The following is a 16,365-nucleotide window of genomic DNA, read 5'->3' as shown; positions in this document are numbered from 1 at the left end:
AACATTTAGGCAGGGAAGAATAGAATTTATGTTGAGCATTTTGGATGGTCCAAGCATGAAGGTCATATGATCTTATTCCAGAGAAGCTCATCAGGATAATAAAGAAAGCAGTGCATCATTTGGCCAATTTGACCATATGATGTTTAGACATTTAGCAGTACCATCCACTTGCTATGTTTGACCTCATGTGATCAGACTGGCACATGCTTTTGGGAGATGTCATATCAGTGAAGGCTGTATCTACTGTGATGGTTAAGCACCAGAGGAAGAGATAGAAGACACATGCAGCAATGGCTGCCAGTGTCCTGAAACAATGTAAACAATGCTTGCTGAAGCTTTCAGCTTCCTTCTGGAGTGCTGGGAGGTGACACAGCTGTGCCCAGTGGAGCTTCTAAGGGTGCAGTGGCTTGACTTGACAAAGAAACTTGGGATCACTTTCCATTCAGCACGCCAAGGAAATCAAAGACTTGCAGAGCAATCTTTTGCTCTTGATGGTCCAAACCCCTACTTGCGATTGATACTTCAACATGACCTTTGTAGAAAGAAGACAACCAAGAAAGAACAAGAAACCACCATGTGACAACCCAAACTGCTGAATTCTATGATTAAAAGATGAGGCACAGACAAGTATAATGGATTTTGATCTATGAGATGCACTAATTTAATGCTTAGCAGCCATCTAATCTCTCTGATAGAACTTGTGAACATAAAGAGAGCTTGTCAAAACTCAAGAGACGCATTAAGTTGATATGTGACATGAACTGGTTCTGATATCCATGCTTTTCACTCTCAGATTAGGGCAAAGACAAAGCAGAAATCAGTTTTGTGGAAGGCCAACATCAGAATCCACTCAACATTTTACCTGGTAAAAGTTCATGAAACAAAATCAAGCAAACCTCTGATAGATCTGGTCAAAGAATTGAAATTTACCTTACACTTTAGATTGAAGCTTCCACTTGTGCTCAAGTCATTTCTTCTATTATTGCACATATTGTGCAATGGATTCAGCTGGCAGATACAGCACAAGAATTGAAAGGTTCAAATACAAACCTCACAGAATTCACGGACTGATATGGCTAAAGAAAAGAAGCGAGAGGGCAGCAGATTACACCATATCATGTAGCAGATTTCACCGGGCAGCTTCCAGCTTAATTTACATGGTGACATACGACATACCTAAGATATGCAAAACAGAATCACGCATGTTAAATACCACTTATTTATTCCATAGCTATATGATTGCTAACTAATTGAAAACCAATTCGAGGTTTAGCCATGCAAAGTTGGCTTGTATAGGAGTAGAAGAAAAGTACCAATCAGAGGTCAAGTTGGATAGGTTAGGTTTGGTTTTACAAATCGGAAAGATTAGCCCAAATCTAAATCAGCCATCTTAATCAATTAGAATGACAAAATTACACAGCGGACACAGATAGCCCTAACACTTCCCGAACTCTTCTTCGATCAAGTGAACCTCTGGTTCACACATCTAGATATATCAAACACAACCCACAAAACCACCTAGGTCATTGCAATTGAAATACCAGGCTAGTCGATCTGCTCCAGTCAAATTATCTCGACAAGAAGTTTATTAAACATGATGTAGCTTGTAGAGTAGATTTAGAGCCCACATTTCATGATATAATTACAGTCTACTAATCCCTCCTTTTTGCATGATACCTGTGGAGTCTAAGACTTAGAAATGGCCAACTCGAACAGTAGGAATTACGATGGAAAATTGTAGAAACTGGTTTTCCTAAATTCTTTATTGACAATTTCTGTAAGCAGAGACCAGTAAGTTCAGAAAATTTAGATTTTTTTTAAAATTCTTTTTTACAGGAAAAGATCTACATGGCCGATCCCAAGTAGTCGGGACTTATGAGTTTGCTGTTGTTGCAGAGACTAGTAAGTTTAGAAAAACAAATAACAAAAATTGGAGAAACATAAAAGTAATAGCAATCATGATTGGATTTTGCCATATCGGTCCCTAATCAAAAGAAAGGCAAGCACCTCACACTTATAATAAACTAAAATAGACTTTTTTTGTGGCATATCCAAATCAATTTCGAGAGATTATTTACTTATTTCAATTTATAGTATAATTAAAATCCTGATCCAGAATTGAGTTTGCTTATAATAGCTTGTAATAGAACAAATTCTTTCAAAATCAGGTAAGCATCAATAATTGATCAAGGTTATAAAACTCCAACTATAATCCATTTTCCATTTTCACTTGTCACATAGCAAGTAAATTATCATGACAATAGTGGTAGGCAACAGACAGCTAGAAAACATCATATATGAGAAAGAAAGAAAATGTACAAAATTCAAGTTATACACATGGATTTTCATCATTTAGACAATCAACTTTTCTAAATACCAAATTATTTTGGTGTCATTATTCTATAAAACAAGATAGCAGAGACTTCATTTAAGATGAACTCAAAATTTCCTCGCAGCTTTAAAATAAATGTGTTCATAATTAAAGTTTCCTCCCAAATATATCATTACAACAAATGCTGAACTAAGTGAACCATTGTGTAGAATCACGAATCTGGCTTAGAGTGAGAATTGAGGCGTAGGAAAGTATGTGCATTGCTCATGTTCTTCCAGGACATGAGTCAAATACAATATAATATGAGGTCAAGCTAAGCTAACATGTAATACACAAAGAACCATCTACTTCTAGGTGTACAAACTCACACACGCAAGAAGTACCAGAAGGGTACAGGAGGCATCCATTTCTGAGGCAAATTCCGGCACAAAACAATCAGAACATAGAATGAGAGACATATCCCAGTATAAACCTAATGACAAGAACCCAAATTTCCAGATACACAAAGCAACTGAAACTTTCAGCAATAACTTGAATTAAAATAGAAACAGATATGGAGAATGCTGACATCTAAGAAATCCCCAATCTAACAATCGAGGAGTTGCCAAGGATGCCATGTACATAAGTCAAGAAGATGAAAAGTATCCCAAGAATATATTGAAGATAATGCATAATAAAAAAAAAGCACAATTGTGAAATGGATAATAGTTAAACTTTATGTTCAAGAACTCTCTGCAAAGAGAAGCTAAAATTAAGCTAATTTCTTACTGTTTCTATGACCATAAACTAATACATAATATATTTAGACCTTAGTCCCTAGTTAATCATGAACAAGATAATGAAACAAAAGAAAGACGGACAACAAAAACAAAAGAAGTGAACCACCAAGGATCTCAGTCATCATCAATGCTTGGCAATGGAATGATAGATGAATCAGTAAAATTGGTTCAAAATCTCACTTGCACTCAACTCCAGCTTCGGCAGCTCGACGAGGCTTGCTCTTCCGCCGGCTCCCATTATGTCGAAAACCATTAGACCTAGTTGAATCCTCATCTATGGACTGCGATCCAGCACTAATTTTGTCGATGACCAAGTCAGAGTTCTGTTTTGCATTTGAATATCGAGTCCTCTTCTTCCCATTCACCATTGTTGAACCCTTAATTTCTTTGCTTTGTGCAGTAAGCTTCACATTGTCTTCGTCTTCAATCTTTTCAGTTTCATCATCAGATTCATCCTTCAAGGGCTTCTGAGGCCTTCCTCTCCTCTTATATGTAGGGAGCACCTCTTCACCACCACTCCCTGGATCCTCATTACCAGTGACCATGGTCAATTTCTTCCCCTTGCCTCTGCCTCTACCCATTAACCCAAACCAGCAATATAAACAACTCAGATGATCATTTAACTGCATAAAGGACAAAAAAATAGATTAAAGGGGCAATGAGGCTATGTTTTTGCAGAATTTTATTGTTGCTTGTGTACTTCCACCTCCAAGCTGTTATGCTACAATATCCAGTAAAGATGCAGCAGAGGAGGATGTTCGGCAGCCCCAGCACAAAAGCTAATAACTAGCAGAATGGCTTGCAAAAATACGTAGATCAACCATCAAAAAGTCATGTGAGGCTTCAAAGAGGTGAAATGTGAAATGCTAATAAGGAAACCCCAAACTAGAAAACCAAATCAGAGACATCCAAGAAACCAAAGATCTGGAGTCTCAAGATAAAGAATTAAAAAGGTTTAACAGCGTGACAACATGAAAAAAAGCCAGCATTAGAAATGGATGAAACATATTGCAGATTAAGAAAAGAAATTGCTGTTTTAAGAAGACTGCAATCCTTGCCGGTTCTCCTCGCGAAAGTTTGCTTTCAAGAACATTCAGATGGTTAAAATCGGGGAATGGCAAAGGCATTTAGGAAAGCAAGACCAAGTAGAAGGACAGAGAAACAATCTTTCCAACATAAATCCCCCAAAGAGGAATAAAAATGACATCTTGAGGTATGAGATTCTTGAGACTGACCTGATATGAGCGTTCCCCCTTCACCGCTGGTGAGCAAATTAGAAATGGAACGAGGACGCATCAAAAAGATCGGATTTTGTTGGTTCTGCCGGCAAAAAGTCGAAGATTTGACGGGTCGATACTGATTCTCGGTGAGAAAGGATCGAAACCCAAATCAAATATGAGGGAAAAGGGGAATGTGATATCAAAGAGGAAGGAGATTAGAGTGTTCGTGAAAGAGCAAAGAAACCAGCAGACGAGAAGAAGATATTTCCCTCATTACATTAAATAGATTTTGGGATTAGAATAGGGTCTCTAGATTGGATCAGATCCAGCCATAGATTCTGTTCACCAAATCGATCATGAGAATGAAACAGTCAATTTTGCAGCTCTTCTTCCCTTTGCAACTTCTGCCAAACATGGATCGACAGGTAATGTCACTGAGCCCAACCCACGCAGATGTTACACTTGTTGATGCTGGAAAGCTCAAGACAGAGGGGTCGAGCAAATCTACAAGCCAACAGAAGAGATCTGGGGTTGACTTTTCACACCGTGAATGAAACGGATGAAGGGGAGCGAAGCCGTGAAAGAAAGGATTTTTTTGTCTTTTGACTCCGGTAGTAGTACCTAAGCTTAATCTCCCACGAACAAAGTAGATTAAGAATTATGTCAACAAGCCAATTATCAATGTAATAAAGTTAATGAGTCAGTTATCAATATAAATGTTATTAACATAATAAAATTAACAAGTCATATAACGGAGACTCCCCCTCTCCTTTGAGTTTGAACTCAAGAGGACGAAGATGGTACTCCTTGCCTATCGAGCTCTTAGAATGGTTTACGATGTTTTATAGATGTCATGCAATTTGTCTTCGACTCTACCACTTTGTCCATTCTCTAGAGGAAGATGAAGACATATCGGACCTATACTGTCACATATATGTATATATATATATATGTATATATGTATGTATATATATGCATATGTGCACATACACATACACACAAATATATACATATATACATAGTGTAAAAGAAAACAATTTATTGATAATGAAAGAACAGATTAGTGAGTTGGGTTCTACCAAATGGCAAATCTGCACTACAATCTGAAGAGAGATAATTACAAGAAAATATAGAGAATCAGAACTGTGGAGCACTTTGCTTTCTGATAGCGGCAACAAGTAGTAGATGATAAGGGTTACATGTGAAGGCAGCAGGACCCTCTCCTTATACCAAGTTTCAAGGACATTGAAACCGCATCCTGGAGACATTTGTTACATGAGCCTGGAAAAGATTCTCTTTGCAGATGTGCATCATGATCATGATTCCACATTGGATAATACACTTCCTGAAAATTATTTGCATGGGTTTAGAAGCTAGAATGAAAGTCGAAGATGGGTAATACCAATAACAAAACATATGGTAAGTGATTATTCAGCTGAAAAAAAATGTTCATTTCAATTACCTGAAGTCTATAATCAGTTCACATAGTCGAAGCTATCATGTTTCCTTATGTTAAGCCTTGAGAAAAAGCAAAATTGAGCTCAACTCATCTTAGACTTCAATGGTCGCACCTTAACATCCCTTTTCGCAACAAGTTCGACCATGTATTGCACAATGGCCTTCAAAACACAAAAAATAAATAAATAAATAAATACTTATCTATGAAGTGAACAATATACGAAAATAATTGAAAGTATGTAGAAAATACTTGTGCACCCATTTCTGCTATGTCTTGGTGGCACTTCCAAGAGGTTCTCTTCTGTATGAAGCACACGGAGATGCGATAACATCTCAAAAGAGTCAGGAAGGACCCTAATTTGGTTGTTGCTGATATCTAACTCCTCGAGCAACTCAAGATTGCCAATGGAGCATGGGAGCGATTGTAAATCAGCAAAATTATTTCCTACGCTTAGCTTGATCAGAGAAGTTGCAAGGCACAAGGTCTCAGGAATTGATTCGAGCTCATTAAAACTAACATCAAGCTCCTTCATCTTTGATAAAGATGCCATTGTTGTTGGAAGTCCTTTGATATTGTTGTAGGCTTGTAGCGAACAGTGAGAACCTCCAAAGATTCGAGTCTGCCAACAGCTTCTGGAAGGCCTTTCAGGCAATTATAATCAGCTTGAAGCTCAACAAGAGCAATGCAGTTACCAATAGTGTGAGGTAACTCCTCAAATTCATTTGTTTCAACATTTAGTTTTGTCAATCTTAGGAGATTCCCAATTGCATCAGGCAGCGAGGAAAGCTGGTTTGAGCTCAATTCAAGTTCCACAAGATGGCAATGGTGTCAACTGATTTCCCCTCGGATCTAGATATAGCAGGTTGTAGAGATCCCCAATAGAGTCAGGAAGTTGAACAATCCTATTTGAGTGAAGGTCCAATTTTGTTAAAGAAGAAAGAGTACCAATCATCGTAGGTAAGGCGACAATTCAGTTTTCTGAAAGATCAAGAGTAACCAGATCGGAGAGCTTCCCAACTGAATCAGGTAACCAGTCTATTTGATCCATCAGCTTATTCTGACGAGTGAGGTCACGAGTGCCCTTCTTTGCAGAGACTTCAATCAAGCTAGCTGGTTTAATAAGGCTCAATTTTCCACTTTCTTCCCCTGCACAATACATCATGAATAAGTAACAAAACACAGATGACAATAAACTCTACATCCCATAAAAATGTACAAGCTACTGCAGTTCTGATCTAGGGCTATTATTGTAGCTGACTTGGAACATTTTGCTAATTTATTTATTTATGAATTTATACATCACAATGTTCTTTTCCTTTTAAGTGATCGATACCTGTATGATTCTCTAAATGCCATCATAGCAATAACAAATCATAATGTCCCAACTATTTTGGATTGGCTCTCTCTAAATACCATCGCAAACATAATTATAGTCGAACCTATACTCATCCCTTACAAATATTCTAAAGAAACTTGTTAAACTTATCAATATTACTTGTCTTTCTAACAGGAGCAGAAGAATATACAAACTAAAATAACTTACCAGAAGTGACTTCTTGCCTAGTTGTTGAATTCGGGATCAATCTTCTGGACGGGTGGGTGTTCCGACGATTCCATCGACATGCTGACCTTGGCATTTTTAGGAAACTATTATCTCTTGACACCCAATCAGTGTTCCTCTTAACCCCATTTTCTGAGTGTAAGACAGATGAAGCACTACTTGAATAACTTGTCGGAGTGTTAGAATCGGCCATGCTTACTGTAACTGAACTCGTAGGGATCGATGGAGCTGATGCACTTGAGCTTGAAGGGAGACAGCTGGATGCTCTTTGGATCAATTCATCAAACAGGGCATGGATGTTTTCCAGATCAAGCAGCTTAGGAGCTTCCCTCTTCTGTTCTTTGCTCTGGTCGTACACTGCATTCTTCTACATCTCTTGCAGGACAAAGAAGAGCTCTTCGGGGGCCTCGGATCCCTTGTTCTGCTTCAGGATGGCATCGATGCGGGCCAGCTCCTCCTTGTCCACGTTGTGAACGAACGCCATGGCAGCTTCGACCTCATTTATGCCTGGTCTTACCGGCAGAGATCGGTGAAGTCGCATGATTTCTTCGACGACACTGTCAACGGAATGCAAAGAAGGACCTATTTCTCGGGAAAGTTTCAGTAAACCAGATCGGGGGGGACTTTTGGGAGGCTCAGATAGGGGGAAAAGAGATCACCCACGGGCTTGCAAGTAGAAATCCACATCAGAAAAGTGCTTCGTAACCAAATCTCACGAGTTCCGTTGCTTTTCCAGAACAATCTTCAGATAAGGAGGAGAAGCGAGGCCGAAGGATAATTTTCTCCACATAAAACCGGTAAAGATCTGAACTTTAGAGTGGCATTACCGAAAAGGCGCCAATTTGAGCACAATGGCGATGAAGAAATCGGCTAGAATTTATCAAAGAAAATCCACGAAATACTCTGATAATTCAGCACCGACAACCATACCATTCACGAAGTTAGCTAGTCTAGCAACCAAATCTTGCGCCTCAAAACAAGCAACAAAATTCCGATCTCTTGCATCAATTACCTACAAACTCACCTACTTTTGACAGAAAACCATCAGCAGAGAAACATATCCACTACGAAGACGAGAGTGAGAGAGCGCGACAGCAGGACCGTCATGGATTCCTCGGAAGGAACCAAGAGAAGAGATGACGAAACCGTACGCCCCGATGACAAAGTCGCAATCTTTCTCTCTCGCTCTCTCTCTCTCTCTCTCTCTCTCTCTGGGATTCTGCTCCAGAGTAGGGGCGGTCTCCTTGGGAAGAGCAAGCAGTGTCGGTAAACCAAATTTTGGTACCAATGTGGCCTTTAAGAGGTGTTTGATAACTGAGCCACGACACCGCCTCTCGCTCCCTCTCTCTCTCTCTCAATTCCAACTGTATGTGCTCTCAGCTAGACTGAACATGAAGAGAGAGGAGGGTGGGCAAGAACCGTGGGATGGTCTCACCAGTGTCATGGATCCACCACCACCATCATTTTAGTATAAGCCCTTTTTCTCTGGTGCTGTTCTTTCATCTTATCCTCTTCTGCTTACCTATGCAGGTGCCAACACAGTTCCAAGCCACCTCCATTCATATGTGGGTTAATGCAAGTGTTATCAGTTCATCATCATATTAAATGTCTCACCAAATTTCTTGTTCATGTGTTATATAACTTGTTATTAACAAGAGAAGACATATTCAGTTCAGTGAACTCAAGCATTTCACTTCTGTCATGAAAATATATGAAACCTCTACAAAGTTTTGCAGAGGCAGCAGCACACAGCATTGCAGTATGAAATCGGAGTCAGTATTGGCTGTCAGTTCTTTGGTTTCCTTGGAAGTTCAAAGCAACAAGATGGATACTGCAAATTTAAACAGGACTGTATGAGCCCACAGATATATAATCATCAACATATATTCAAACTGACATGGAGGAAGAGTAGATCCAAGGATTTGGGGCAGACAAGCACATATATACCGACATGACAACATTTGATGGCACATTCTGATTCAACTTCAGGCACTAGTATGATGTGCCGATACGACTAAAGAATAGCTACAAAGCGCAACATAAGTAATCTGATGAGGGGAATTTTTAGTGATTTTCCCTCTTCTTCACTTGAACTAAGCTTATTAAGGGTTCAAAACAGTACGAACGCAAGTAAGCGCAAGTTACTTCCATGGTATGTTAGAGAGGCCTTGCTGATTGCTGTTATTGCACACAGGGGTGCTCTGGTTGAGTGGGCTCCCAGGGCCACCGGAGGATTCGCTCATGGTGCCCCGCGAAAGTGGGCTGCTGGCTCCCGTCATCCCATCTGCGGCAAGCTTTCCAGGGGCAGATGTTGGGTCTACGGGATTAATCTGTTTCGAGCCCTTTTTTCCATCAGGTATAAAGCTCCCCATAACTACCTGTAAAGGTCAATTCCAGTCAATTATGATCACTCGGTGCAAATATTGAGCTACATCGGAAACCAATTTATGCAACAAAGTATGACCCAAATGTGACCAGCGTAAAATTTTATGCCATGACATCACTCAAAAAGAGCCACCATTTACGTATTCAAACAGCCTGGAGTAACTTTTTGAGTGGATTGTGAAGTTAACAACTGAATGAAAACTTGAGAACGTAGAGATGTCTTGATGCATCAATCGCTTAAACCACAACTATAAGGAGGATAACACTAAAAATAATAAGTTCGGGGCCACAAAAAAGCACAATTATATTTTTAGCCAAAGCAATGTCAGATAGGACCTCAACAGCCATGCATAAAAGGTATTTTTATACAACTCCACATTAGCATTAAATGGCAACGTGGTGGAAGCATCCTAAAAGGCACCAAGTTTATGTTGCTTGTATTTCCCCATTTGTGGAACTTGATGTCAATAAAAGTTTGATAAAAAAAATGAAGACCATACTTATTGTTTAATCTATAATATTCACAAGCTCAGTAGATAATAAATGATCATATGCCTAATTGGCCAGATGAAGTTTTACTTTAATTTAACACAAACGAACCTGAACTGGGGATGCTGCCATCAAAAGTCCTGCCACTCCACCACCTAAAACTCGTCCATCAGGACCAGCTAGCGATACACTCAAGCCACCTGTTCGACTTCGCTGTCCACCACTCTCTGACAGCAAAAATGATCCAGACAATGACAAGATCTCAAATCGTCCCTGTATAAGAAAATACGCTAAGAACTTGTACAAGTGACTAAGACACTCCACAAACCTGAATGAAAAGTCAGTCAACAGAACAATGAACAAAGCACAGTTTGAAGCTATTCTTAGATTCCATAAGCAGAACAGATTTCGAAAATGTCAGGAACAAAGATGCAGACATCTTTCGAATGATGAACAAAGGACAGACTTAAATTATTCTCCAGATTCTGTAGGAGGGCTATATTTTCAAAATGTCAACAACAAGGATGTGGACATCTTTCTTATTGTATACTAAGAACATCTTCCAAAGAGGACATGAAAATAAGGCTAAAATGACTGATATGATATTACAAGTATTACCAAATAGCTTCCTATTAAATTTAGTGAACATCATTCCCAGAAAACCAAGACTTCAGAATCATTCACTAAAATGAGTGACATGACTTTGCCAAAGCTTCCAAACATTGATCAAGCAACATCTTCTGTTGTGAAACAGTCCGTTGAAACAATTCAATCATGATAAATGGATTTGCAAAACAAAACAAGCAGGAAATGAACCGGATTGTCAGAGGAAACAAAAATGCAGTACTTAGCAGATGCTTGTAGCAGTTTTGGAAAGACTAGCATCTGTACCTCATAAGTTACAGTACCACCAGAAGTTGCTGGCTGACGAAGAGTTACATTAGATATGGCACCATTTGCTGAAAGAATGCAAATGGCACGTGATCCATGCTGAGAAAATGACATAATTTTTGAAAATACATCCTGAAACCAGAGATCGAACAAATTAATAGCAGTTAAATATTTTTTAATGGATCCTCCTATTCAACAATAAACCCAAGATCATGGACCTTAGACCAATCCAAAAATATGTAAGACTAAAATGCATGACGTATATTTGGACTATCCATCCCACTAGAGATTCTCATTTGCATCAGGCATTAAGGAATCCAAGATTCAAGGCATCTTAGTCTGAGACAATAATATGCTTGTATGCTTTGGACTTCAATCTCTTTCAAGGCGAAGTATAACAGAAGTCATCAAATAAAAGAAACTAAGTGGGAAAAGAAAAAAGAAACTGGTACCCAACTTGTTATCTCGTGCATGAGAACATATTCTTTGTCTTAAGATTATATTATGCCTGATTATGTGGATGATAGGTTCATAAAAGCTTTTACAACCATATGATGTTAAATAATAAAACGAATTACAGATGACAAGCGTTGCATGGATATAGTCATGAGATAAATATCCAAGTGTGGTGCAGAAAAGAGAGAAAAAGAAAAAAACATGGCACACAGGAGAAGAATAAATTATGATGTATACATGTAAATTATGTTTGTACATTATGAAGCATATGACATTGTTCAAAGAGGTAGTTGTGAAAGATCAGGTAAAGTTTTAGCTAACATGTCAGATAAGTTTTACACCTGCTCCCCCGGGCATTAACGATTACTAACCATAGCAGTTAAGCAAACCTGGTAGGTCAACATTATTCTTGTGACCAAGTGTTTGTCATAGGTAATTTTCCAAATTTGATAAATAAAAAAACCTCGCCTTAGTAATCGCCTTTGTATTCTACATCTCATAATAAAATTTTTCAGTAAAAACAAAGAGTTGGTTGCCAAGATTTGCATCAAATGACTATTCAAAATTTCAGCGGAAATTTATTTCTATCACAGAATAAATTTCAAGGTGCCTAAATAAATAGCTTATATCACTAAAAAAATTATACAAAAAGGATGTCACAAAATTATACAAATAGGCAACATCCTTGCTCCTTTTGACATCAGTTCAATGGAGCACAATAATTTTTCCTCTATGTTTAATTACTTTGGCCTCTCAAGGAAAGTTTTGGCTTTAGCCCTGACTCGATGTAGAATTAGAAATATCCTAATGGAAAAAATATATATACAGAAACAACATGCATCTCCTTCATAAGAATGAGAAAATGAAACATGATAAAAACAAATGCTTTGACGAACTACAATTTTAAATGTTTGCTTCAAATTAATTGGATCTTGTTTGCAGAGAAAGCAGAAATGAAAAGACAAACAAGTGTACAACCTATGTTGTACATCACTTGACAAATCACAAAGCAACATAGAGACGAGTTCTGTCAAGGTTACAGATTATTCCTTTATTCACGTTAAATGCTATAAAAGAATAATTAGATACAGGAAGCTCATACAACAATTAGATACAGTAAGCTAATACAACCAGGACAGGTGGAACCTATCATCCTCCATATATGAAATGATTCTAAGAAGAAATTGATACCTCTCCTGCCGTTACTGTAATAACATGAGGAGTAAATCCAGTTCCTGATGATCCTGCAAGTCAACAAGTACAGTTACAAAGAAGTGGCGAGAAATACAAACATTCTATCAAAAAGAAAAAAAGAGAAAAGTACACTTAAAAGAATCTACAAAATACATCAGATGCATATCACTGTTACAAGCTTATAATAATTCAAGTGTTAACAGAAATCAAGTAAAAGATTAATGTGTCATTTCCTAACAAGAAACCAGACTATCAATTATTGGCCAAAGGGAAAGCAACTTTATATTGCTGGACAATAGAAAATATATAATCATCGAGCATATAATTTATGGAGAATGTATATAAACTTTGCTAGGATGCATAAAACAATTATAAAAAAATTAGTATAATAATGCATTTAGCATCAAACAATCATTTCTAAATTTCTCAGGTTTCAATAAAATAAGAAAAAAGAGGTCATGAACAATGATATATTTTGAGAACAGTTGGCCATGCCTGTCAGATCCATTAAAATTTGAATTCAGAGAAAAAAAAAGAATCTTTCTTTACTTTTTGATAAGGCAAACACTCTCGATGGAAACAAGAATCAGCTTCTCCACAGGATACCAAGCAAGAAAAACAAATTTGACCGACGCAATTAAGATCACAGAAAAGAGGGCCAAAGTCCACCAAAATATTCATCGACCGAAGTATATCAATACCTCATGACAAATGCTAATAGCAATACGAGATAAGCATTGATAATACCTAGAGCACCCAGCTTCTGCTTCTTGTTGCCGGAACCCGGTGGCCGGCCCCTTGGTTTCTTAGTGGCATCGGCCGGGTTAGCCATCCCTGCAGGAGGAGAGAACGCACCGGCTACCGGCAAGACTGAAGCAGCAGTAGATAAAGGGTTCAGAGCAAGGCCATGGGGTCCGTACTTCCTCGGCCGCCCCCTCTTCCGTTTCACTGGCTCTCCAACGTTGATGTTCAGGCCATGGGGTGTGATCACCGCAGAGCTACCATCTCCAGCTCCAGCATTCTCTCCTCCATCTCCTCCTCCTTGATAAGGAGGAGGAGAAGTCCGAGGAGGAGCAGGAGATGAACTGGATATCGGCTTGAAGATAGCCGTGCCATCTGCCACGTAGGCCAATCGCATGCTCTGCATCGCCGGCGGCTGCGATTGCACCGGACTTTTCTGCACACCAAAGAACAACGAGGAGGTTTCTCTACTAGCCATAGTCCCCTGCTCCAACCTCACTTCCATGCGACCAAGCAGCGAGCTGTAAGCACCATTACCTACCAGGCAATCCAAATCCTACAGCGACGCCAATAACATCCAAAACTTCCTACAGGGCTACTCTGAGGAGTAAGATCACACTCGAGAACCTCTTCCGAAGTCAAAAAAAGAAGAAATTTTGAGCGCTTTTCTCCACTAAGCACTCGAAAATTTAACTACGTTCCAAGGAATTCTAACAAAGATCAGGAAAGATGAAAATTTTTACGGCGAAAGCCTCCTGAAACATGCACCGAAGCACTGCAGCTGACAAATAATTCCTAAACCCATAAGCCCTACGCTTCAAAATCTATTCTTCGTCTCCAAATTACGACAGCAACGACCAGAATAACAATTCGACTTGTAATAATTGGCAGCACAAAACACTAAGAAACCAGACTAAGCAAGAAAATCGACATAACCCTAACAGTACTAGGAGATCAAAAGGGCAGGGACAAAAGAATCAAGATCCGGTCAAATAAAGCAGAGGAACTACTACTACTGTCCCCATCGCCTTATCACGTCAAAATTCCTCCTTTTCTCCAAACTCCTGCGGAAAAACACGACGACTCTGGCCAATAATTTCCTCAAGAAAGCCGAGAATGAGGGAAAAAAGACGAGAAAAGAGCGATTTTGGTGAAGGAAAAGAACCTAAACGCCCGTGTCAGATCGCTCAGAGAGCTTCTCTCACTGAGCCCTGAGAACACTAAAATGGAGGAAATCAATGCCCCTTTTTTTAATAATTTCGCGGAGGTTTTCCGAATTAAATAATAATCACAACAATAAAAAGAAGGCCGGCAAAATTTCTTAATCCAAATTAACGTAACAATTAACCTAAAACGCTATTAATTAATCTCCAAAAACCCACAAATCTTTCTTTCTACCATTAGGTGGCTCGTCACGATTCGTGCAAAAAGCTTGACAATCATGATGTCCACACCCGACTTGAGTTCCATACATAGTGGTTTTCATCCAATATAATAAATATATCATTAAGATTAGGGCCTGTCTGCAATTAGTTTAGGGGAATCTAAATTGCTTATTATTATTATTATAATATATATATATATATGATTTATCATCTTTAAAATATTTTAAATAATATTTTAATTATATTAAATAACATACATATGAATTTACCTATCACTTATATAATAAATACATTAATCAATTTAAATATCTAAACATCATCCTTAAATTTGATTTATACAAGAGGGATATAAAAAATATTATGACACTTTGTTGATTTTTCTGTCAACTATTTACAAGAAATATTAATTTTTATTACTTTCATGGTTTATAAAGAAAAGCTAATAAATTAATTAGTCAAGATTAAATCTGCATTTTGGAACCAAAAGAGTAGTACTATCAACATGGATAGCTACTGATATAATATTTAAAACAGGCCAAGTCTGACTTTTTAAGCATGACATTATTATAATTAAGAGAAGTTTATCATTGTTAAGTTAATTAATTCAACCACAGGATAAGCATGACATCTCAGGAAAAAGACAGATTTAGTGGACAGCCTAGAACATATTACATGGAATTGAATTGTTGAGGGGAGGAGGAGGAGATGTGAAAACCTTATCTTGGAATTATATTGTGGACAAGCATACCAAAAAGGTGAGTGTTAGGTCTAAAACCAATAAGTTGTGTTGGAAAAAGTAGGGAAAAAGACAAATACTCCATGTGACCTCCTACCCCTTCCATTTCTCCCATTGCTCAACTTGATAATCTCCCCCCATCTCTTTTTGCCTTTCTTTTTTTCTCCCTCTTCCTCTTGTGAACAAAAAGATTCATTGCAAGTCTGGTCTCCCTTTTCCTCTTGTGAACAAAAAGATGATACAAGTCTGGTCCCTGGTGTGGCCATGACTTGGACAACTAATGTTTATGCAACCAATTTACTGCAAGAAGATTGACAACAGCACCAGCTGCCATGGCTTTTGGTTGAGAAGTCAAGTTTAGAGGGGCAAAAAAAATTCATTAGGCTAGAAAACAAAAGGGATTTGTTTTCTTTCTAGCTTCCCTAGAAAGGGGACCTTGTATGGTGGTCTGTCTTGCAAGCAACTGGATACTGTCTGTTTGATGGCATGACTTGGAACCTTTTCCAAGATGGCCAAACTTGGGTCTGCTGGGATGCCAAGTGGATCAGGTTACATCTTCTCCAGTTGGGAACTGAACTTATCTGCCACAGGTGAAAATTATTTGGTTAGACATGAATTTGAAGTCAGAAACACCAAAAACAGCTTAAAGGTTAATAATTTTCACTTTTTTTTGTTGTTGTTGTTGTTGTCATTCTTTCTCATTTCTTGCAATAATTTAACAGCAAAACTCTGCTGAT

General features: G+C 38.3%; 2 protein-coding genes and 1 pseudogene across 5 annotated transcripts; all 3 read right to left on the bottom strand.

Annotated features, from left to right (window-relative positions):
- Positions 1-872: 872 nt before the first annotated feature.
- Positions 873-4,928, bottom strand: LOC103986865 (uncharacterized). Its single transcript, XM_018827277.2, has 3 exons — positions 4,347-4,928; positions 3,292-3,734; positions 873-1,176 (listed from the first exon to the last, which is right to left on the bottom strand). The coding sequence occupies exons 2-3, from the start codon at positions 3,690-3,692 to the stop codon at positions 1,149-1,151; spliced, it is 429 nt and encodes a 142-aa protein (XP_018682822.1). The 5' UTR covers positions 3,693-3,734; positions 4,347-4,928; the 3' UTR covers positions 873-1,148.
- Positions 4,929-5,379: 451 nt separating this feature from the next.
- LOC135640872 (plant intracellular Ras-group-related LRR protein 4-like) lies at positions 5,380-9,127 on the bottom strand (annotated as a pseudogene). Its single transcript, XR_010497483.1, has 4 exons — positions 7,334-9,127; positions 6,040-6,936; positions 5,794-5,950; positions 5,380-5,676 (listed from the first exon to the last, which is right to left on the bottom strand). The product of XR_010497483.1 is annotated as a plant intracellular Ras-group-related LRR protein 4-like (transcript).
- A 90-nt stretch (positions 9,128-9,217) lies between these two features.
- On the bottom strand, positions 9,218-14,773 carry LOC135581480 (AT-hook motif nuclear-localized protein 10-like). Of its 3 annotated transcripts, XM_065155670.1 has the most exons (6): positions 14,673-14,773; positions 13,514-14,571; positions 12,764-12,816; positions 11,117-11,248; positions 10,337-10,498; positions 9,218-9,729 (listed from the first exon to the last, which is right to left on the bottom strand). In XM_065155670.1, exons 2-6 carry the CDS (start codon positions 14,010-14,012, stop codon positions 9,493-9,495), a joined length of 1,083 nt encoding a protein of 360 aa, XP_065011742.1. In that variant the 5' UTR covers positions 14,013-14,571; positions 14,673-14,773; the 3' UTR covers positions 9,218-9,492. The 3 variants fall into 3 exon arrangements, with proteins under 3 accessions (XP_065011742.1, XP_065011741.1, XP_065011743.1); XM_065155669.1 differs by having other exon boundaries at positions 13,514-14,752; XM_065155671.1 differs by lacking the exon at positions 11,117-11,248 and having other exon boundaries at positions 13,514-14,758.
- Positions 14,774-16,365: the final 1,592 nt, after the last annotated feature.

The sequence above is a fragment of the Musa acuminata genome, chromosome BXJ3-6, assembly GCF_036884655.1.
Source record: "Musa acuminata AAA Group cultivar baxijiao chromosome BXJ3-6, Cavendish_Baxijiao_AAA, whole genome shotgun sequence".
NCBI classification, from domain to species: domain Eukaryota; kingdom Viridiplantae; phylum Streptophyta; class Magnoliopsida; order Zingiberales; family Musaceae; genus Musa; species Musa acuminata.
Note: the sequence above shows the minus strand (reverse complement) of the source record. Positions and strands in the feature narration are given on the sequence as shown.

Bases quoted from the DNA above. Each gene is read 5' to 3' on its own strand.
- LOC103986865 (XM_018827277.2), bottom strand. From the start codon at position 3,692: ATGGGTAGAGGCAGAGGCAAGGGGAAGAAATTGACCATGGTCACTGGT. The intron at 1,177-3,291 runs GTGAGATTTTGA...TGCATATCTTAG, and splicing joins GAAGCTGGAGTTGAGTGCAA to GTATGTCGTATGTCACCATG.
- LOC135581480 (XM_065155670.1), bottom strand. From the start codon at position 14,012: ATGGAAGTGAGGTTGGAGCAGGGGACTATGGCTAGTAGAGAAACCTCC. The intron at 12,817-13,513 runs GTATTATCAATG...GTTGACTTGCAG, and splicing joins GCAGAAGCTGGGTGCTCTAG to GATCATCAGGAACTGGATTT. The intron at 11,249-12,763 runs GTATCAATTTCT...CTCTGGTTTCAG, and splicing joins TTACAGTAACGGCAGGAGAG to GATGTATTTTCAAAAATTAT.